At 40.8% G+C, this 22,688-nt stretch overlaps 1 protein-coding gene across 3 annotated transcripts; it reads left to right on the top strand.

Moving 5' to 3' along the window:
- Positions 1–5,814: 5,814 nt before the first annotated feature.
- On the top strand, positions 5,815–22,131 carry LOC310881448 (F-box/LRR-repeat protein 21-like). 3 transcript variants are annotated; one of them, XM_083798804.1, is made up of 7 exons: positions 5,815–6,032; positions 12,468–12,567; positions 13,236–13,376; positions 15,725–16,162; positions 17,651–17,773; positions 18,522–18,693; positions 19,788–22,131. In XM_083798804.1, the coding sequence occupies exons 4-7, from the start codon at positions 15,803–15,805 to the stop codon at positions 20,429–20,431; spliced, it is 1,299 nt and encodes a 432-aa protein (XP_083654930.1). In that variant the 5' UTR covers positions 5,815–6,032; positions 12,468–12,567; positions 13,236–13,376; positions 15,725–15,802; the 3' UTR covers positions 20,432–22,131. The 3 variants fall into 3 exon arrangements, with proteins under 3 accessions (XP_083654930.1, XP_083654931.1, XP_083654932.1); XM_083798805.1 differs by lacking the exon at positions 5,815–6,032 and adding an exon at positions 9,338–9,490; XM_083798806.1 differs by lacking the exon at positions 5,815–6,032 and adding an exon at positions 9,349–9,490 and having other exon boundaries at positions 12,472–12,567.
- Positions 22,132–22,688: the final 557 nt, after the last annotated feature.

A 22,688-nucleotide genomic window follows, 5' to 3' on the forward strand; every position in this document is an offset into this window, starting at 1 on the left:
AGGAAAAGTGCAAAATGCATTTGATCATTATCAGATACTTAGAGGCCAACATCCCTAAGACCCGTTGCTTTAGTAAATCTCATGATGATTTAAGAAAACGGGTATTTAGGACCAAATGATTCCCTTCATCAGAAGCTGACTGAAGCAGCAAACACTGCAGAACAGTTTGGGGGAACAGGGAAGGGAAATTTCAGTGTTTTAAAGCATGGCTTCCCTGCTCCTTGCATAGTCTCTGATATTGACTGGCCATGGAAGACAAAATGTGCAGATGAAGGGTAATTTTATGCAGCTTTCACCATTCCAATGATCCACTTACTCATGTACATGCAATTAAGAAAAGATATATAAATAGCACACAGACTTCATATTTCAATATAATATCCCCTTTTACACGGGGCACAAATATGTTAAAACAAAGTCAAGAATCTGGCAGACTTCTTGGCTTAGATGGGAGCTGATGCTTGGTGTTGTTTGTAGCTGTTCTTGCCACCAGCTGAGCCTTGGGTCAAGCCTGGGGACAGCCCAGAAGACCAGAAGATCCTGATGACTGCTGAACATTGCTTTCACTGCTAATTGCCTCTGGGAGGAGTCCAGGAGCTGGAGAAAACTTGGGCATTGGAACAATCTGGTTATGGGGAACTGCTTGGAACCAGAGATTCCCAGGTAGCAAACTGAAAAATCCCCGTGCAAGAGAGGAAACTACCAGTGAAGTGGGGCAGTGTGGGTGAAGCAGGGGCACGAGGCGCGTACGCATTGCAGGAATGCTCTGCTGCTGGCCCCAGCACTGCAGAGAGCAAGTCAACAAGCACCAGTTATGAAATGAGAGAATTTTATCATGCACCCAATTTATACTAATCTGATACAAGAAACTATGAAACAGTGAAAGAAGAAAACCTCCATCTGAATGTATACATGAGAAATGCATCAGAAAGTATTCAGCAGAAGTATACTGAAGCCTGGTCTGACATTTTTGATACTAGAAATGTTTTATCACAATGACATGTCCTAGCAGAGACCATTCTCTTAAATACAAATACCTCCAGCAATCACATGACCGTGCAGGATAGAAAGATGTCCAACCAAAAAAAAAAAATAAACCTTTGTTTTCCATCTGACGCTTCATACAGCTGAGCGAGGGGCAAGAAGAACATGACTGTACCAGCACTGGGTGCCCTCAGTTAAGTACATCGAGGCATACCATGAAATTGCATTTTGTCAAGTTGTCAGATTTTCAGTTCACAAAGAGCAATTTTAAGTGACTTCATTGAAGGTACCTTTTCAATCAGCACCCCGGTAGGCACTTGTGGCAACACGTTTTATCCTCTTAAGATTTATCAATAATGAAAGAAAACCTGGCATAACTGTGAGTCTTTAGAAGTCTTGTCTGACATGAAAAATATAATAGTTGGATCTGTAATGAGTTCTTAGAATTGAATATTTTTCTCATTAAATGTGTGATATAAATGGTTGTGTCTTCAAAGCAGAAATATTTTCAAGGAGTATCTTTCTATTCATATTTTCACTGGAGTACTATTCATATTTTCACCTCGAGTACTGTGTTCAGTTTTGGGCCCCTCGCTACAGGAAGGACATGGACGTGCTCGAGCGAGTCCAGAGAAGGGCGACCAAGCTGGTGAGGGGTCTGGAGAACAAGTCTTATGAGGAGCGGCTGAGGGAGCTGGGCTTGTTCAGCCTGGAGAAGAGGAGGCTCAGGGGCGACCTTATCGCTCTCTACAGTTACCTTAAAGGAGGCTGTAGAGAGGTGGGGGTTGGTCTGTTCTCCTACGTGCCTGGTGACAGGACGAGGGGGAATGGGCGAAAGTTGCGACAGGGGAGTTTTGGGTTGGATGTTAGGAAGTACTTCTTTACCGAAAGGGTTATTAAGCATTGGAATGGGCTGCCCAGGGAGGTGGTGGAGTCACCATCCCTGGAGGTCTTTAAAAGACGTTTAGATGTAGAGCTTAGCGATATGGTTTAGTGGAGTACTTAGTGTTAGGTCGGAGGTTGGACTCGATGATCTTGAGGTCTCTTCCAACCTAGAAATCTGTGATACTGTGATACTGTGATACTGGAATATTTATGGAAATGCTTTTCATTTTCAGCAATAGAAAAGTAAGGAAGAACTATTTTTGAAAGAGTGGTTCTGAGAAAACTTTAGGAGAATTAACGATGAAGACTACATGTTTTTTGTTCACATAAATTCTTCCTCGAAGTTTCTTGGAAACAACAAAACGCTGCCACGTGATTCTACAGTTGGCACTCTTCTAGCTGCGTTATGAAATGAAGTGCAGTTTTTGCCATGTGTTGGTATAATCTCAGACTTTGGTAGCTGCACATCTGCAGTCATCCCTACCAAAACTCCTGATCAAGCTTTATTGAGAATGCTGGGAAGACCAGTTATTGCAGATTAATCCATGTAGATTAGCGTGGCCAAACCCGACTCAGAGAATAACTCCCCAAGAAGGGCCATCCAGTCCTGTAAGTTGGCTAAATTTATAAAAAACCCACACAAACACTAGTAAAGGCCATCTACAAGTACACCAAGTCTCAAATCAAGTCCAGAACCAGCAACAGCACACAAAAATACTGCAATACTGAAACGATAGCGCCTTGGGAGGGTCTTCACCTCGGTGCCTTTCTGACGGTGTTTGTGCTTACACCCAGGCTGCTGCACCATGTGCTACGACCTAACAGTGTGAGACATGCTCATGACTGTACACCTGGCCTGAGGTCGAGCCTCATTATTTGTGGTTTTCTTGGATTAATCCCAGACTTTTAAGATCTTCAAAAGTAGATTGTGCAAACTTTCTTATCCCACTAAGTTGAGCAAACAGAACAATGATATGCAGGTGTGGTGCGATTAAATTAATAATTAGGTTGTTTAATAAGTCAGATGTGCAGATTACAGATAATGATTAGTTACGTGTATCCTTCTCTTACAAGTTTCAAGACCAGCAGCCTTAACATCTATTAGAGCTGACAGATACCCATGCGATTCATGGTTCATTAAGAAAACTCAGATTAGGAAAGCTGCTTTCTCCTGTCTACACTGGCTTTATTGGATATTCCAAGAATCGGTTTAACAGAATCAACAATCCCAAACGCAATCCGTGACAGTTCTAGGAACCAGCCCTATGGTGCGGGATGCCTCCTCTTTTCTCATGGGCCCCAAATTCATTGCAATACATCACTGATGTGTGGCCCAGTATCGACTGCATCCGTAGTGGTGCCACCAGCCACAGGTACGGCGGGGATGTTCTTCACGGTGCGGTGTGTGAAGGGTAGCAGTTGTACAGAAAGAAAAACTGAAGAGAGCTAAGGAACTCACAAGGTCAGAGGAAAAAAAGGAAAATGTGCAAAAGAGACACGATAAATCCCAAAGCCAAACCAACCAGGACTGCACGATGCAACTATTAATTCCTGCGGTACATACCCCTGCTGGCATGGCACAGTGGGTTTGTGCTGGTGCACGGCCGTGGGACAGGCTGAAGAGCAACCAGAACATGTGCTGGAGACAGCAGAGCTTAAGGAACCTGTGTGAAGGACCCGGCATACCCTAGGGGTCAGGCAAGGTAGTTCACCTTCACAGAAAGGTTGCTGTGAATTCCTAGGAAACCAAACACCCCGAAAGCTACAATCCAGATGTCAACACATCCAGATCCAAATCCAGCTCATCTTGCAACAGGCTGTCTTTGCTAGCAGCAGGGCCAGGAACAGAAGCCAGATTTCCAAGAAAAGTTTCCATACTGTGGTCAATTCGTTTATTTTGTGTGTTCTTGAAGGAGCCTGCAAATACATGAACAGGACTGCTGGCCACTTGCTTGACCAGTAGGAACATCAGTGTGGGAAGACTGGGCATGAGGTGTGACACAAAGTTTGGAGGACAATGGTAATTCTTGTTTTAGAAAGCTCTGAATTCATAGGGTTATTTGCTTTAGAAGAGGGAGCCTTCAGCAGACTGGGTACAAGCAATGTTGCTGACATCTAGCAGAAGCTGGAAAATAATTCATACTTGAGTCTTCATCTTAAATGCACACAGTTACCGATCAAAGCAAATGCATGTACATTCAGTACCATGAATTCTAGGGTCAATTCTGAGTAGAGTCAAGCTTTGGCTAGCAAAGGACTCCCAGCAAAGGTGAAAGATGATCCTGCGCTCAAAACAGAAAGTTAAAACCAAGGGCTGCTCAAAACTTGGTTAGAGGAGTCCCTGCTGGTCAGGCACTGCTGGCAAGGAGCACAAGCTGCTCGGTGCGTGTCCCGACACCACCCGTTAATCGTAGCTTGGAGAGTTACAGAGACAAGCCACAGACGTGCAAACTCAGGAGCGTTAGAAAGTTATTTCTGGGCCTTTCTAAAGCTAATTTCTGCTGTCCTATGAGCTAGGGTTATTGCTCCTTATTTCTGTGAATGATTTCCCTTCTTTGGTAACCAAAAGGTGTGTGTATTTAAATATACATTAATATACGCACACTTACGTGTCTCACACGTGTGCATATCCTAACACATGATCTTTATTAGGCTGCAGAATCCTCAGAATATGAAAAATGAACTATACAGACTTATACGCTAGTTCCCTCTTGTGACCAAGTGATGCTACAGCAACTCTTGAAAATCAAAAAAAAAACAAAAACGAACAGAACGACGAGCAAGCCTTTTTTTTTTTTTTTTGTACACTGGCCATTGATCTAACATTTTTCAGATGTTTACACCACTTGCGTAGAGTACAGAAAAAAAGAATTAACAAAAAGATAAGGTTGCTAATGGCAAAAGTTTACTTCATCCATGCATGAATCCTAGCCCCGAGAAACAAAAACTAAAGAAGGTGAAGGAAACTGGTGAAAACCGTTGTAAGTTTTATCTTTATTATAGTTTTCCTTCCTGGCAGAAGAACTGCAACATACTTCCTTCTTCTGTCAACTGGGTGAACAGATTTTCTCAGATCTGTGAAAAAAATGAACACTTGCCAGTAGCAGAAAAAGGAGATATGGGCATAAAGAGAACATGAATGATGGAAACACGGGATTGAAGGGGAACTTGGGAGGTCCTCTGCTAGGAAGCAGTCTTTTTATATCTCAACCATCCTTGACCAAACTTTTGCTTGCCTGCTCTGAAAGCTTCCAAAGGGAATTTTGCAGCTGGTGTACATAGCTTGCCTCAGCTTTTGCTAGTTATAAAATTACAAAGATTTTCCAAATATTGAAATTCAAAAGGTTTGCTGTTCCTTCAGCTGATAACTTATTGTCACTTTTTTTTTTTTTTTGATCAAACCAAATCTTCAGCTGCCTACTTTGGACAGCCTTAGCTCTCCAAGGTTTGTCTTTCCCCCAGTGTGGAGGGCACCTGTTTGTTAGAGCGGCTGATCAGATCTGTAGCAATTACAGATGACGCATCTTAAAAACAATTTATTGTGCATTCACCTCAAATGTATTTAACAGAACGTAAGTGGGTAAAGCCATTTATGTCAGCCATACTGCGGTATTTACCCAACAGCTAATGACATAAGAGATCTGAATCTCATAATGACAAAATCTCATTATTCTTTTTAAAATTACAGCTCTATATCAACACCAGAAAGAAGAAATTCAATTGGCAGGCATTACAATAGCTGACTTTACATTTTTAAAGCTTCTTGGATAATATTCAAACTGAGACTCAATTAACCTGTGTTTTATGGATTAGGGAGCATTTTCCTATCAAAAGTGCCAGGACCCTAATATATAAGTAATAGGTATAAATTGTTCTGAGCAGCCTCACCTGGGGCTCACCCCACCCTTATCCCAGACCCCATTTAAGCTCAGCCCCTTGCTGAGGGAGGTTTTTCAGTCTTGTTAGAGGAGCAGGAGTAGTCTGCAGCCATGGCACTGCCATGCTTCTGCCTGGCCTTGGGTCCTGATGCACAGCCTGGCTTCGTGGCTTGGTGTTGGATCTGTCTCGTTCTTGGTGTTGGATATATTGGATCTGTCTCACCACCGGGTGTCTGATGGTGTGGGTTCATGGTTGAACGTGGCTGCCACCTTCCTGTGCTGCAGGTAAGGTCCCTGCCCAATGGCCTGTGACATCTTCCCAGCGATCCCTTGCAATGGTGTGACTGAAAACGTGTTCTAAAGTTAACAATAGAAAACCTGGTCTCTGCTAGATAGGATTTTTTTTTTTAAGAGATTAAACCACCTTTGGACCAGTGGTATACCAAAGGAATTTAGCATCTCTGCTCTACTTAATTTATTTGCAGACAAGCTAAAAACTAATAATATAATATGCCTTTGGGATGGCTCTCTGCAGAAAAAGTAGTGGGAGTATCTGTGGTGATATTTTTCTGGTGCCTGGTTTGCAGTTCAATGGACAATTTTAATTGTACCTATTATCAGCATTGAAGGATTTATGTTTGGGTAGGACATGTGCAAAGACAGCCAATATAAAATTGCCAATATATTCAAAATATAAAATGACAAAATTACAACACAGTTGGGATTGCTTCTAATAGTAATTTGTACTTATTTCTTGGAAGACAAGAGACTGAGAATACTAAACTTTTAGAAATACATTAACATAAAGATTTGTCAATATAAAACCATGTTTTACCCTTTCCTTACAAAGGAATGCATTTGTAAATAAGCAATCATTTTTACTTTTATTTCAGATTCATTGTGGATACTCCTATAGAAGAACTTGGGTGATTTCTGTTCTTGTAGCAGGTTGTCTTTTGTTGCCTGTCTGTGAACAGCTGGTGTCCTGTAGTTGCTCACAAGCCTCCAGCAAACATGACATACTAACCTACTTTTTGAGTATGATTGTCAGTTGCTACTTCAGTTTGCTCAATTGGGTTTTAAATCATCAGAACTGCATTGTTTGATTGTACAAAGTTTGACTATTTGCATTTTAAATTAAGAATGATGTTAAAGTGACTGTTTTCAATACATGGCTCTTAAAGTTAAGCTTTTCAAAGTGGAGCTACAGCATAGTATTTGGCTTAGCACACTGATAGAAAGGCAACTACTTTCAGAGGAAAGCTTGACTGACTCTGAGTATCTGTCAGTATGGCAATTGTGCTGGTTTGGCAAAACTTCATTGAGAGCCTGGCACCACTAGCATTCTCCCTTGAATGTGGTCTTTCAAGAATTCAAGGCAGTGAGTGTGTAACCAGGAGTATTCTTTGTTTACGTGGATTTGTCTGAATCATGGTCGTAATGAAAATGAAGCAGTACTGGTATTAAAACAAGGAAGTTCTGCTATGAAATTCTGTTATGTTGAAGTCCATATAACTAGCTAAATTCCCTCATACAAATCATCAATAAAGATATTAGAGAGGATGTTCCCCAACACTGACCCCTGGGGAACACCATTGGTGACCGGTCGCCAGCTGGAATATCACTGATGATCAAAGTACAGAAAGAGTACATTATGAAATCTGTGTGAAATACTATGAAAAGTATTCCTGTAACCATCATAAGCTTGAGATGAGAGCAGAATAATTTTCTGTGAATCCTCCTCCAGGAGACACAACCACAGAAGAAAGGCTAAGCTTGACTTTGAGTGGTTGGATGATGTGGGCAACCCATAGTTACGCGTTCAGAGAAGGAGGGCATATATCCAAAGACGCAGTTTGCCTCCAGCTCTTTGCATTTTATGTATGAGGTGAGGGGTCTGGAGATCCAAGCAGCAGCTCTGCACTAGGCCCTACTTGGTATCTGGAAGGCGAGTAGGATGTTGACACTGCTGGTGTTTGATCATGTTTGTCCAACACTGACAGATCCAGACCAGATTTTTTTTCCATATGTAACTGCAAGCATTTTACTGCAATCATGTATAACAAAGTGCACAGCTTTCTAAACTATTCTATACTTTTTTTTAAAGTCAGATATCTCAGATCAGAAGAGGAAACTCGTCTACAAAAAAAGTCTCAAAGATCAGTCTATATCAATCTTACGTACATTTGAACCTGTTCCTGTACAGCAGCCCAAAGACTATTGGCAATGCACCACGAAACCCATGACTGTTGGATTTAGATACTAGCTACAAATCCCCATTAATCTCTGTTTACAATCTATCCTCTTTTACTGTCTACGGGTAGTACCTTGGGAACTATTTGCTTTTTGGTAGCAGGTTTCAATGAAAAATTGGTTTATAAAAATATACTAAGAAGAAAAGACTTAATTATCCGGAACTCAATCTGAATTCCCCTAGGGTCTGAATATAACAGTCAAGAACCATATATGTGTGTGTGTGGGGTGGTGGTTTCTGGTAGTTTTCTATATTCATCTGACTTTTAAATATGTGGTGGGTTTTGGCATTCTATTCAATGAATTTATTCTGTACTTTGAAGATATCACAATCACTGCATGATGAATTTTTTTCACTAGCCTTTAACATGTTCTTTTTCTACCTTTTCAGACTGGCTGGAAGAAATCATGTTTTGATATCACAAACAGTTGCACTTTGACAGCTCTGCTGTTACATAAGCAGATAAAATCTACCACTGAAATGTTTCATGTATGTTTAGCATTATCTCTTCATAAAATGCTAGGAAGGTTTGTTATTGGTTAATTATTGCTCTATGCAAGAGCCAGGAAATCTGTTCTTGCAGAGTTTTGTAGTGGTTGGTAATAAATTTTGCATGGTTGATATAATTAGGATCACAAAGGAACACTGATTAGTACAAAGCTGTATGTTTGTACAGATACAATCTATTTATTATGATTTAGGTCTTAACAAAAGGTCTGTTTTTGGCATCTCCAGTTCAGACATGACCCACCAAATCTCTGGGCCCTGCCAGGGTGGCTTGAAGAGGCAGGATGTGGGGATTCATGTACCAAGCAGTGAAAAGCCATGCTGTTCGTAGACTGACCCTTTTTGTCTACTTGTTATCAGAAAAGTAATCTGTGAAACGTGCCTGCACTCAACCTCCTGTTGAGGTGTAGTTATTTAACTTTGTACCTATGAGCCAAAGCATTTCTGTGGGTGGCAGAAATGAAAGGCCATGCAATGGGTGTCTGTCACTCCTGGGCCAGTTTTGGGCCTTCGTGCCCACGGACAAGCCCCTCACTATGGCACCACAGCGCCACTTCCACGAGGCTCGCTGTCAATGGAGCAGGGGAAGGCTGTGCCTGGATGCAACAGCCACCTGAAAAGGCCTGTGGGGTACTGAGGGCCAGGACCGTTCTGGCTGAACAAAGAGACGACGATACATGTACTTCAAGCCGGGAAAGAACGCAAAAATCGAGGGGTAAACACCCCAAACACCACCCCACCCCATTTTAGCCGCGGGACGAGGCCCGCCTGGGCACGAAATGGCGGCCGCCTCCATGTGCCTGCCCCCCGCGCATGCGTCTTGGAACGGGGGACGGGACACGGAGCGGGGCAGGGCCGCCGCCGGTCCCTCCCCTGCTCGGGCGGCGGCGTGCCCGGGGCGCTCGGCCGGCCGGGAGGCTTCGGGGCTCTGCTGCGCTGCGCCTTGCCTCGGCCCGGCCCTGCCCGTGCGAGGCAGGCGGCGGTGAGCTGCGGGGCGAGGGGGGGCGGCGGGGGTCGGGCAGCCGCACGCCGCCTGTGGGGGCTCTGATGGCCCCCGAGCAGTGAGGGCTGGCGGCGGGGGGCTGCGGGGGCACCTCCGGGAAGGGTGGCCCGGGACAACGGGGTTCGGCTGTGGAGCCCCCTCCGGGTCGCCTCAGGCTGTGGGTCCGGGTGAAGCAGGGGCTCGGAGCCCCTGTGCGTGTCCCTGGGCACCGCTGCAGCAAAGGGTTGCCGTGGTGGTGGTGCGTTTTTTTTAGGCTCTGCTCATAAATCATCTGAATATTGCGTAGGGAAAATAAGTGGGGAAATAAAGGGGGAGATGTCTGCTGGGTTGGCGCCTGCCCGAGGGGGAGCCCTGCCTTGGGAGCTGGGGCTGGGCTGGGGGCACCGCGGGGGTCTCGGGGCTGGGCGCCCGGAGGGGCTTGGTCCCATCTAAAGGGGTGTTAAAGTCAGCACGAAACATCTGCAGCAAAACCTGGGGAAGAACGTTTGTTGCTGCTGTGTAATGACACGGAGAGCTCTTTATTTAAAGAGCTGGGAGCTTCAGGCATGTTGTTCCGTAAAGCAAGGGAAAGCTTGGGGTCTGTTTGTAATGCCAGCGCTGGGGAAAAAGCTGCTCAAATGTGGGTGGTTTTATTTTAAAAAATCCATTAGGAGAACTTGAATAGCTAGCTTTTGTCACCTAAATAGCACTAAAAATGACGTTATGATTGTATTTCTTCAGTTAAAGCTAATGCAAACAGTAAATAAAGATGTTCGGCCGAACGCTGTTACTTGTAGGTCTCTGAGGTTTTGCCGTAAACATAATTCAAAAGTGGTAAATGCCTTGAGTTTGAGAAAGCTCAGTTTGAGAAAGATGAGGATCAATTAAATAAAAATCTTGCTCAGAAGCACAGCTGCTTCCCACGCACACCCATAAAAAGATTGCCGTGTCCTAAACGAAGAAAAAAGCTTAGTCTGCGACTTGATTGCACCGAATGACTAGACTTTCTGAAAGTGAGGCTTAAAACGTGTATTTGAGCTCTGTTTTGAAATGCTGATGCTCAGCAGGTGGGTGTGAGGCTGTGCCAGCAGCCTCCCAGCGCTGCCCGCCTTGGGCGCGGTGTCTGCCTCTCCTTGCCCAGACAGATGCCGACTTCTGCACCCTCCTGAGAGGATGGCCTCGTTACTGGCACTGAAAGGGGGCTTCCTGAAGACGTTATGATTAGTTTGACACATATTTCAACTGTTAAGGGCAGATCCATAAATTTCCATTTTTTTACAGTCTCTTATTAAAAAAAAAAACAACTTTTTAAATCGTATTTTCTTAATTCCTGTTGAGCCCCCTGGTGTTGAGAACTGCAGGTAGAATGCAGAAATACATGAAAGCTGTTACTTCTTTGTGGCCTGAATCTTTGATATGTTGGGCTTTTTTTTTTTTTTGTGACTGCTGTTTTAGCATGGGAAATAGCGAACAGCTGTTAGCTTAACTGAGCCACCGCTGACTGCTTCTGGGAATCCCCTGCTGAGACCCCGTATCGTGGGAGAGATTTGAAAGTGTTAATTTTAGCAGAAGTTTGTGGTCCTGTTACCAGGATAAGCTGAAGAAACGGTGATTTAACTTGAACTTTTCTGGATCCCTGTTGAATGTGTGGATATGGATTTGTTTTAGTTGGATTAACGTGCAGCTGTGCAACATACTTGATCACAGTATTTTAAAGTCAAAGAGTTTGTAGAGGAAAACAGCTGTATACGCTAGTGCACCGATATTTGATACTCAGCTTTACATGAATTAGGATACGAGTAGACCTCATCGATTTGTCAGTTTATCGAAGTTCAGCAACTGCGCTGCTGCTGTTTACGTTCGATAATGATTTGGGCAGCTCTACCTTGGGCCAACACATCCCTGTTACTTACATAAAAACTTGCATGTGCATCTTTGATTACTTGTTTTTTGTTGCTGTCGCTCCTGCTTAGATTAGCCAACATGGTTTATGCTGCTTTGAATGGTACTTGCAACCTTGGACATTTGAAGGAAGAAACATCATTAGACTGCATCTGTTTTTTGTTTGTTAACAAGACTTTTCATGATTTTTTTTAATGTGGTATCTACTTTTTTTCTGCTTTTACCTGTGAAGTAAAAGTGTCAATTCCCTTCGGAATTGACACTGGGGCATAAAACTTTGAGCAATTGTATTCCAGTGTATTTCATCATAAACAAACTTGTCTGTCCTGCGGTATTAAAAGAAAACAGCACGAACGGAGGTAGGGGGCTTTTCACCGAAGCACCCCAGGTGTGGTAGTTGGTGATAGAGCTGCCAGGTTGGACAGGCTGGCACTTGCTTTCTGGGAGCCTTTTGAACAGGGAGGAGGCTGCAGGCTGGCTTACTGACGGACTGCAGCTCCTGTCCTGCTCCTCGCACGTGGGACTGTGTTTAGGGCGGTGACTTAAGGCTGCTGGCACGACTGGTGGTAGGAAGCTGTGCCATGTGCCAGAGGAAAGAGTGTCTGTGTTAGGTCATCTGCCACATAGATCTGTGGGCTGATAGACAGCCTTGCCAAGGAGCAGGAAAAGGCAGGAGAAAAATGCGCATTTTTCTTTTTTCTTATTCAGTTTTCCATTGCTTTTATAGTAAGTTAGTAGTTATAGGCAGTGTTGTTTACCAAACTTCACTACTAACATTAACGATAATGCAAATATTGAATAACGTGCTGTTTACCTTGTGCTGCTGAGCAGTACAAGGTAAATGCAGTTACAACACTTGTTTCCCGTCTATTTTATACTTAACCTGACCGCACAATTCTATCAGTAACACAGTATTTGCAATGTGGGGTAAACTACCTTGTGTTATGATGCCTTCAAGCATGTTCATGTAAGGAAGAGAACGTATAAATCACTATCCGTGTTTTCCTATTACTTTCGTGTAGCAAATGTTATTAGTCTTTTTTAACTAATAAAGATTTTTGTGCATTTTTCCCAGACAGGAGGGGAAAGCAGACAGATGCTTCTTAGTACCCCATGGCCTCAGCTGCCTCAGTTCATTCACTTACTGCCTATTGTAACTTGGAAGCATTCTTTAGGTAAGAAAGCTCTTCAGAGTACTCCGTGTGGGTTATAAGTATACACTTACTGTACTTCTGTGTTAAATCTTGAAATTACATCTTGTTTTTACTCTTAGTTGTGTTATTTATGTGCTCTGGTGACACATGTCATTATAAACCTACCCTTTGTGTGTTAGACACTGACAGCAGTTTTGTGAATGGATTTTAGATTTCTTGATGTGCCATGCAGAGCTAGCAAAGGGCGTTTTGCTCACTTTACTGCAGAACGTGTAGTACCTGTCAACTGTATGTATAATAGGCCACCAAAAAATCATATTTTTAACTTATGTTTTTAGTAATGTATGGGTATACAGTCAGCTGAAAAAAATATTTCTGATGTGGGTACATAACTTCTTAAATAACATACAAGAATTCAAAGGTATATCTGCATTGTGTCAGAGCACTGTGGCTAAAATTGTCGATAATGCCAAAACTAGATTTGTGTCAACACTTGCAACTTTCCATTAGTTAAATGATAGCTTTCAGATGACAACATTGGGCAGAACCAATTTCCTTTTCACAATTACTGTTTTATTTCCGTGTCTGACTTAGCATTGAGTGTACTGTTCATCGTTTCCAAAACTGCACTTAGTTTTTCCTGTGGATCTCCCAGATTTATTTATTTTTTTTTGCCAATGGCTTTGCAGGTCAGTTCATCTTTTGGGACCCGTCACTGCCTTCTGGTTAAGGAATCCAAGCACACGTACAGGATGACTCAACAGTGGGATGGATGTTCAGATACCAGAAAGGTGCTGGTAACTTGACGGGAACTTCCACATTCTTTGGAGGTATGTGTGCATGTAAACTTCTCATTGAATGCTACCCTGATTATATCACAGAGAAGTATAATTTACTTAATTAAGTTCTAAAATAGATACAAACATAATCCTACATACTCTTCCTAGTTTAAGTATTCAAAATGAAATAAGCATTCACACCTTCACAGTGAATATTAGGTCTTTGTTTGGCAAAACTTTGTGGGATATAACTTCTGGAACTTCTTTCTGACTTCGTATCCCACAGTGAGTAATACAATGTAATTTTGCCTGTTTTAAAAGTACTGCAGAATAGAATACTAAAAATAGAATTGCTAGGGTTATCTGTTTTAAAGGGATGTAGCACCAAGAACAAATTATGGCCGCTTCTCATCAGGGAGATTGTATGTATTATGTATGCCATATACACCTTGTCACATCCCTTTGTTCTGGAGTGGATGTGCTGCATCTCATCTAATCTCACCTATAGCCTGGCCTGTGGGTTAGGGGAGGCCCTTTCTGGTGCTTCTCGGATGCCAAAACCTCTTTGTGGGAGCCAGGGTAGCACCTGTAAAGCTCAAATAAGTTTCAAATAAGAAAGTGAAAACTTTGTTTCTTTCAGAGATGGCATGACAGTAGCAAAAGTGTAGAGAAGCATCTTAGACAGCAGCATTTGTTTAGTTACATTTTTTTTGGTCAGGACTTCAGTTTTAGGTAACAGCTAAAATTTTAATCCATCCTCGGGAGGGAGGAAGATTGAAAAATTAGCAGGTATTTGACTCAAACTAAATTTAGCATGGCTACCATTAACTAGAAGAGAGAGTTATGTAACTGTTGATTACTACATCCACACATAATGCTTTGGAACGCCCGTTCATTGTGTGAGTTAAAGCACTGAAAGTCATAAAACGTGGTCACGTAGGTGTTAATTTGATAAAATGATCTAGGAGCAAAATGCAAGCTCAGCATGAATAAACATCTTCACTACCTAAGTAACACTAATGTACTATTTAGAAATACCGCTTTGTTTTGAAGTGGAATATGTTGAAACATGCATAACGCTCTTGGTTCTCTCTGACTTGCAGCCTTTTCCCACTTGTGTGTAAGGCATGTGTCTGTTCAGGAAAGAACAGATTCAGTTATTAAATATAACTCGAAGGGTGTTATTAGGTTATCCTTCAGCGTCTATGACTTGTCTCTATTACAAATGGAAGCTTTAAGAGACTAAGGTGAAGATACCTGAAGACTGCTGGAATAAATTCTTTGGCAGTTGAGACGATTTGTTAGGAGGATAAACAGAAGTGAAGCTGTTCAGCACTTAATTTTCTAGATTCTTTCCCACTTAAAGGATGTACAGGCTTTTCCATAAAAAATGGATTGTTTCACTCATATCAGAAACCTCAATAGCCTACAAATCAGGATGTATCAGGGAAGGATAGCTGTCAGATTAGTTTCTGATAGGGTAGTCTGTGTATTGGCAGGTGTTCTCCCCCCACCATAATGAGATGCTATGGAAAACTTTAATTCTAGATGTCAGATCTTTTATTTCTTAATGTTTCTTTATCTAATTTAATGTTTACAGAGAGAGAAAATAATATTAAAGGAAATTGAATCCCAGAGAAAGTGTGCCATGAGGGTTGTCATGGAAAGATGGTTCAATTAAAAATATACAGTGTGTTCTGGTGATTCTTGAAGAATGCAGAGCTTTTCTGCTCTTTTCCCTGCTGACTCATGTGGCAAAGGTTGTTCATTGCAATAGAGTCGTGGAATTTGCTAAGTTCTTGGGTCACTGTGTTTTGTGCTGAAAAACAGCATGTGAACCTCACTTTGCCCTGTTTTCCTAAGTGGCCCCTGAAGTTTGTTTTCACTGTTAGTTGTACAAATACCTTTTCCTGTGCTTGGCCAGTGTGTTTTTTTTTTCACCCTTTAAAAAAAGTTTATGGAGCGGGGGGTGGGCAGGACTTCTGAATTGGATTCTTCTGGACACGTGTGTTCAAAGTTCATTGTTGATTAAAGGGAGTTGTTATGAATTGGCTTCCGTATTTGATAGAATTCTTGTAGTTCGAGTTTAAACTTAAATGTACAGAACTTGCTCTCTTGCTGTTAAAATACCTTTTTTCTACAAAGTGCTTGATATACCATGAGGTATTAACAGATGAATCTGCACTTGGTAAGATAAAAAGCTAGGTTCTCCACATTCAAACCAAGTTGTACAAAATAAATGGTATTGCAAAGCAAGGTCCTTGCTAGTAATGCCTCTGCAGTAGATAAAGACATATGGATGTAACTTTTTTCATGGCAAAATGTAAATATAGCATGTTACTAATCCATTATCTCTTACTGTTTCCACTTGCTGACTCTTTTTTTGTGCTGTTTTCTAGAGACCTACTGTATGTGAGAACATTGAAGAAATTTGTGCAGCTTGAATACATTGGATTATTCCAGCGCCTGAAACTTTCATGATGAAGAGAGCTAGGCAGAAGGTTGTGGCTGAAAATCAAATTCCTCAAACATCACAGAAAAACAAAAAACAGAAAACTTGCTTTGGTGAATCTGACCCCCTTGCCTCGGTGGACTGGGGAAGCCTTCCACACCATGTTATTCTGTGCATTTTCCAGTTTCTACCTTTAGTAGATCGAGCCAGGGCATCTTCTGTTTGCCGAAGGTGGAATGAAGTTTTTCACATCCCAGATCTCTGGAGGAGATTTGAATTTGAACTTACCCAGCCAGCTACTTCTTACTTAAAGTCTACTCATCCTGATCTGATTCAGCAGATTATCAAGAAGCACGCTGATCATCTGCAGTATGTCAGCTTCAAGGTAAAGTCTTTGATGAGAGGAGCCTTGTTTTGTTGTATTGCTGTGCCTAATGTATGCAGCTTTTCTGTTGGTTGGCTCAGGTCTTGTACCTGGAAAGTTTTATATTTAAAAGCGCAGCTATGCAACAACTTACAACACATGCACGCTGTTTCTTTCTGATTCTACACTTTATTCCCCAAAAAATAAAGAAAGAGCTAACATTATATGGTATAGCACTGAAGGTTGGGTGATACGTTTCAAGAATATCCTGCAGAGTTTTTGTGAACCAGCGTTGGTGGCAATCTGAGTACTCAGCAGATTATTGTGTGGACAAACACTTCTTACACCTGGAAGAATTCAGGGAAGTGAATTTAAATCTTACATGCACAGCCCTATTTTGCAAAATTACAGAGTGAGTGGAGAATGTCTTGACATTTTAGAACTCGTGAGTAGGGGAGAGGTGCTGTACAGGCAGGCACATGTACACTTCAGGAAGTAATGAAGTAACAGTAAACTTGATTTAAATGAAGGCTATGTCTGTAGTCTCAGGACTGCATAAATTTGGGCTTCTTTCATTTGAATACTTAGTGTGGTTCACTAATAGTTTATCAGAGAAGTTAGTTTCAATTGCAGGTGCTTTGTTAATGTTTTACAGTCACTTCTCCTTAGCAGAGGTCATAGTTCTAAGCTGTGAAGGAAAAGAAGAAGAAAGAACTGATACTAAAGCTAGGATTAAAATCTGAAGCTTCCCTTTGTCAGCAGAGTTAGCAATTTTACATTTGGAGATACTGTGATTTGGTTGTGTAGCAGCATGTGGTTAATCAGTTATTAAGTACCTGTAACTTCTACGTGTAATATAACTGATGGTAATAAATTGGCAATATAATGTCTATTTGTGCAGCTTGTGTGCTTTTTTAGGCTCTTAAGATAGATCTTCAAGTGTTGATGAAAAGCTGTCTATCATTTCAGCTGTCAGCGAGGAGGAAGGAGAGATGAAATAGTGATTTGTCCAAAGTTAGCCATCAGTCTTATAGATGATCTTACAGATGAATTGGAAATAAGTTCAATATTCAAGACACAAAGCTGTTGTCCCTGCAGGTAAAATGGATTACAACATTGGAGTACGTCTAGGCCTTCTCAAGTCTTTTTGTTTCAGCTCTAAAATTCTGGAATTGGCATTTGAAGTACATACATACCACTGTCTGTTGTACCAGCACTAAGTTCTTAGGAAGGCATGAGGTTACTTGAAGAGAAGGCCTAGATCTGAGCTGTCTGTCCGTATTGGGAATAACCATGCTTGAGAATATTTTATAATAGTAACCTGCCTGAACTCTTGAAATTTCTTGTCTTGAAATTTCTAATTAATGTTACTTTTTTTGTCTTTGTGGTAAATGAAACTTGGTGCAGTACAGCTTGAAGTGGTAGTGGACCGTGAAGTCTTGAGTATCAGTACCACTGTTTTCTAAAATAAATAAAGAATGACTTAATGTTTTTAATTTGCTTTTATAGGTTGATAGTAGCACTGAGTCAGCAGAAGCAGCCTGTGACATCCTTTCTCAGTTGGTTAACTGTTCTATCAAGACACTGGGTTTAATTTCTACAGCAAAACCAAGCTTCATGAATGTCTCTAAGGTAGTGTTCTACAAACTGCTTTTTGCAAGAGTGAATTAAATGTTTTTCAAGAAAAAGTAACGCACTGTTAATTACTTTAACCTTTCCGTTGTGTTTCTGGATTTTTCTTATGCTGTTGCTCATAGGAAAATATTTAATACTGCTTTTACAGACTTGTGAAAATTGTTATTCACTTGTTTTTTGTGAAATTATCTATTGTTACATTGTCTTTACTTTGTGGAATCCATTAGTATTGGGAAAGGAATTGAATGTTGATTCCGTTCATTAAAAGTGGGAGTGCTGATAATTAGAAGTACAGAAATGGGAAATTGTTTAAAAGGCTTGAGTCCTCACGTTTCTAGATTAAAGTATATAATAAACACATGCTGCGATGTATTGGTAAGATGTTTGCGAGATTTTCTTTGACTCCGTAGGTTCACAGCAGTGCTTCTGGAAAACTACGTAAACGCAACTTCCTTTTTTTCTGTAGAGAAATTCTAGATATGTTAGGCTAGTCACTGTGTCCATTTTCCACTGTTACATTGCAATGGAAAGATTGAGTGTATGGGTTGACTACTGAGTATAAACTTAATTTTTGTGACATAGCGGCATTTAAAAAAAACACTAAGATAAGCATTTGTGCTTTACACAAGAAAGGAGTTGCTTGAGAAGTGATAACCGTACTTTCTGCATATGCAAAACCTGAGGTTTAGATGAGGTTCTGCCTATCTTTCATACGACTTTTTTTCCCTCCAATTTATCCAAACAGGCTCATTTTGCTTCAGCACTGACTGTAGTTTTTGTAAACTCCAAGTCGTTATCATCAATCAAGATAGATGACACACCACTTGATGATCCGTCCTTGAAGGTTCTTGTTGCGAACAATAGCGATACTCTAAAACTGCTAAAAATGAGCAGCTGTCCTCATTTATCACCTGCTGGTGAGTAGTGAAAATATATATATGAAAAACATAGTAGAATAGCAGTATAAAACAATAGTTACGACCTACTTTTGAAGCAATTATTGATCTACTATATACAGACAGTTTATATGTGCAGCTTTGTAAACTTAACTGGTATTTTGTGGAAATACACATGTAAAATCCCAGACCTATGAATCAATTACTAGTTGGTGGGATGAAGGATGTGAAAGCAGTTCCTCCATAAAGGTTTTTGCAAAATTTTGTTAGTTTAACTTAATGAGCAAAAGTGTTATACTTCAAAGTTGTATTTAAAAAAAAAAACAAAACACCTTAAGGAGTATATGAATTTTAACAGCTGATGGTGTAAGAGCAGAGTCTTTCAGTTTCTGTAGTGCCCTCCTGTGTCCAGATCTGGTAGCATGGACTTGCTCGTTTAAGTATTGGTTGGTGAATGGCTCACTCCACCTAAGGGCACTAGAAAATACAGGCTTGCTGTAAAGCTCAGAGGACCTTTGAGACCCTTCTCACTCACTTCTTACCTGAAACCCCTGGAGCTAGGGGAAGGGAGTGCTGGTCTAGTCTCTGTCCTGTATTCTTATCCAGAGTGCACAAAAGGTGATTTAATCTGTGTACTCTGTTCCAACAGATAAAGAGCAGTGTGTTGTTTAAGTTGTAGTCGATACAAAGTTTTGTTTTAGCTTACCTGTTAAACTTAGCTGCTGGTGTCCATTTAAATAGGGTACTCAGATCAATGCTGATTTTTTCAGCATATGGGAAGGGAAGGGAACAGTGGCAAGTTCAGCTGGATCTTACCTGATCTCAATTTCCTCTTGCTGAGGAAATTCTGGACAAGGAAAGGCAAAGAGGAACCAAAAAAAAAAAGCATATCCAAGATAAACGCAACTAATTAGGTTTGCTTCTATTACTGTTAAGTATTTCTGTCCAAAATCTCACAAAAGGATGTAGATACCTAGAACTTCAATTACCTTTTTTTTTTGGATACAGACATGAATACTCAAGCCAATAGACTTAGTAGTTGCTTGAGCTTTGCAGCAAATAACTGCTTTCTGTAAAACGAATAGTGAATATAATTCTTTTTGTTTGTTTCTCAGGAGTTCTTTGTGTTGCTGACCACTGTCATGGACTTAAGGAGCTGGCTTTGAACTACTACATATTAAGTGATGAACTGTTGCTGGCTCTTTCAAGTGAAAAACATGTTGACCTTGAACACCTTCGCATAGACATCGTGAGTGAAAATCCTGGACAAGTTGAATTTCACACCATTAAAAAGCAAAGCTGGGATGCTTTTGTTAAACACTCCCCCAATGTCAACATCGTGATGTATTTCTTCTTATATGAAGAAGAATTTGATGCTTTCTTCAGAGAGGAAACTCCTGTTACCCACCTTTACTTTGGTCGTGCAGTAAGCAAAGCAATGTTGGGTCGAATTGGCATGAATTGCCCAAGGTTAATTGAGCTGGTTGTGTGTGCTAATGGACTTCAGCCTTTGGACGATGAACTTATTCAGATTGCTGAGCGCTGTAAGAACTTAACAGCGATGGGACTTGGTGAATGTGAAGTAACTTGCAGAGGTTTTATTGAATTTGTAAAGGTGTGTGGAGGCAGGCTTAACCAGCTCTCTATAATGGAGGAGGTACTGATTCCGGATAATGATTACAGCTTAGATCGACTTCACTTGGAAGTCTCCAAACACCTTGGAAGAATGTGGTTTCCTGATATGATGCCAACGTGGTGAACTCTCTTCATCTTTGGATAAACATGTAGAAACATGGCGTTACTTTCTATGCAAATAAAGAACTTAAAAAGGAAATAGGAAAATGTATTTTCAGATTTGAGTTTTTTACCTTGTGAACCTTTAGTAGCGTTACAGCAAAATATTTAAGAACGTTAATGGTATATTGAAATAGAAACTAGATTAAGTGTACTTAACACTCCTGAAAGTATGCCTGTTGTTTACAGGTGCTTCATCCTCCAGTGAACTTAGGCTTCTCTGAGCTCCAGTTTTGATGTTCTATTCACATTAAGATTTTTTTTTCCATGTGTTTTGTTAGTCTTTCTTTAGCAGTCAGAAGAGGCCTAGAGCAAATGGTTCTCCTTGAGCAACTCAAATCTTGTGGGAAGTTGGATACAACTTGGAGTTCAGGAAGACTTTTTATTTGCCACAATGTTTTATGCAGCTATTTTTCAAAATAGTCTTGTTATACATAAAAAAGCTTGCACATGAAAATACTTACACTAGTCCAGGTTACTCAAGTCTAGCATAAAGTCCTGCCAGTATATTAAAATGTTGTGGTAAATAAGCTTACGCTACCAAAAAGAAGTCTGGAAGATTTTAAATTGCACTTTAGGTAAACTGGTAGAGCGACTTAAACTGTAGAGACAGCGTTGTACAGTGTTTTTTCTATCTTTTATATTAAGTGGATGGAAAAGACATCGTGTTAAAGTTAGTGAATTTAAAAGTTCAGTTGCAGATTGCTTGGAAAAACAGCAAAGCACGTTGGAAACAGCCAGAGTATATGGAATGGCTTCTGGGTTTGAGAGTTCGTATCTTTGATTACAAAGGTTGATGTCTGAAGGCTGTTCCGGACTCTCGTTATTCAGAAATAAGAAGGATCCCATAAATGTGGCTAGTGAGAAGGAAGGGTTGAGTGGAATACAGTTGTTTTCAATCACTTTCTGGAATTAAGGGTTTAGAGCATTTCAAAAACTTATTTGCCAGTTAGAGGCCAGAATGGCCTGTAGTAGTCTTACCTTTCCTGCTGTGCTGTCAGCCCTGATTTCTAGAATGTGTGTTGCTGGAGGTAATACTGATTTTTTTTGGTTCAGGAGGGATTATAAGACTGTTTAATACTTTTTCTTTTGAGGAAGACGACTTTCTTTACTTTCTTCACCATGGAAAGGAACGATGAGCTGATGTGAACTAGAGTATGTATTTTTGTGATGACATTTTGCACAGTTTGTGAACTGAAATGCATTGTATATGTATTTTTCTCTACTTGTTTTCATGCTGCAGTTCTATATTCCTGTTTGTAATGAAAGTCTACATTAATGTAATTTAATTTACTGTTTTTTTGTCACATCAGATAAATAGTCAAATGGTTTCTTCCACAGCTATACTTTTTTTTACTGTAAAAAAAAAAAAGGCTAAAGGCCTCCATTGTATGGATCAGAATGTTTTTATGATTCGTTCACAGTTATAAGCTAAAGGAATTCAGGTGATATATAATGCTTGTCTGAACCAATAATGTATTACTGCTTGTTGCACAATTAAAGAAAGAAGCATCTGGCTCTGGTTACTAACACCGATTACCCAAGCACCTGCTTTGTAATCATGGGGATCGAACAAAAGACAGGTATTTCCAAATGGTACTTGGTTTAAGATGTGTGATTCGCTGTAACTGTAAACATAATAAACAGATCTAATACATGCACTGATATTAGACTCCTGTCTGTCTGTGTCACTGTTTGTCCTCCCTTCAGGTAGGGTTCTGTCCTGTAGGAACTTGAGAAACCTAGAGAGAGGCAGCGGAACTGTTGTGAGTTATAGGGAATAAGTTATCATCCTTTCATGTTCATGCCTCAAACTGTGAAATGCAAAGTGGATAAATCTTGTAGAGCGTTGGCAAGTTCTAGAGTCCTTTGTCTGTAGTCAACCTAGCAGAATTATTGAATCGGCCACCAGTGTGGCTACATACAGAAATGAAATCTGGGAGGAACTTTAAAATGCTTGTTTGAATTTTGTTCCTTTCTCTGTTCCTCTGTTACTGGAGCAGCCTTTCTGTGAAGCTATAGATCTTAGATTACCCCAGCTCCAAGCTGCTTGAAAAATGGGCCTGTATTTAATAGTGCTGGGAGTTCTGATGTGATTTTGTGTGTTTATTCTGCTGTGAATTATCTGAACAAGACCCAACTGATTTGAATTTATAATTAATTATCAACAATGATTCATTACTCTCCATTTGAAATACCGATTCTTCACTGCAAGCATAGGA

The sequence above is a fragment of the Anser anser genome (genome assembly GCF_964211835.1).
Source record: "Anser anser genome assembly, chromosome: 14".
In the NCBI taxonomy this organism is placed as follows: Eukaryota; Metazoa; Chordata; class Aves; order Anseriformes; family Anatidae; genus Anser; species Anser anser.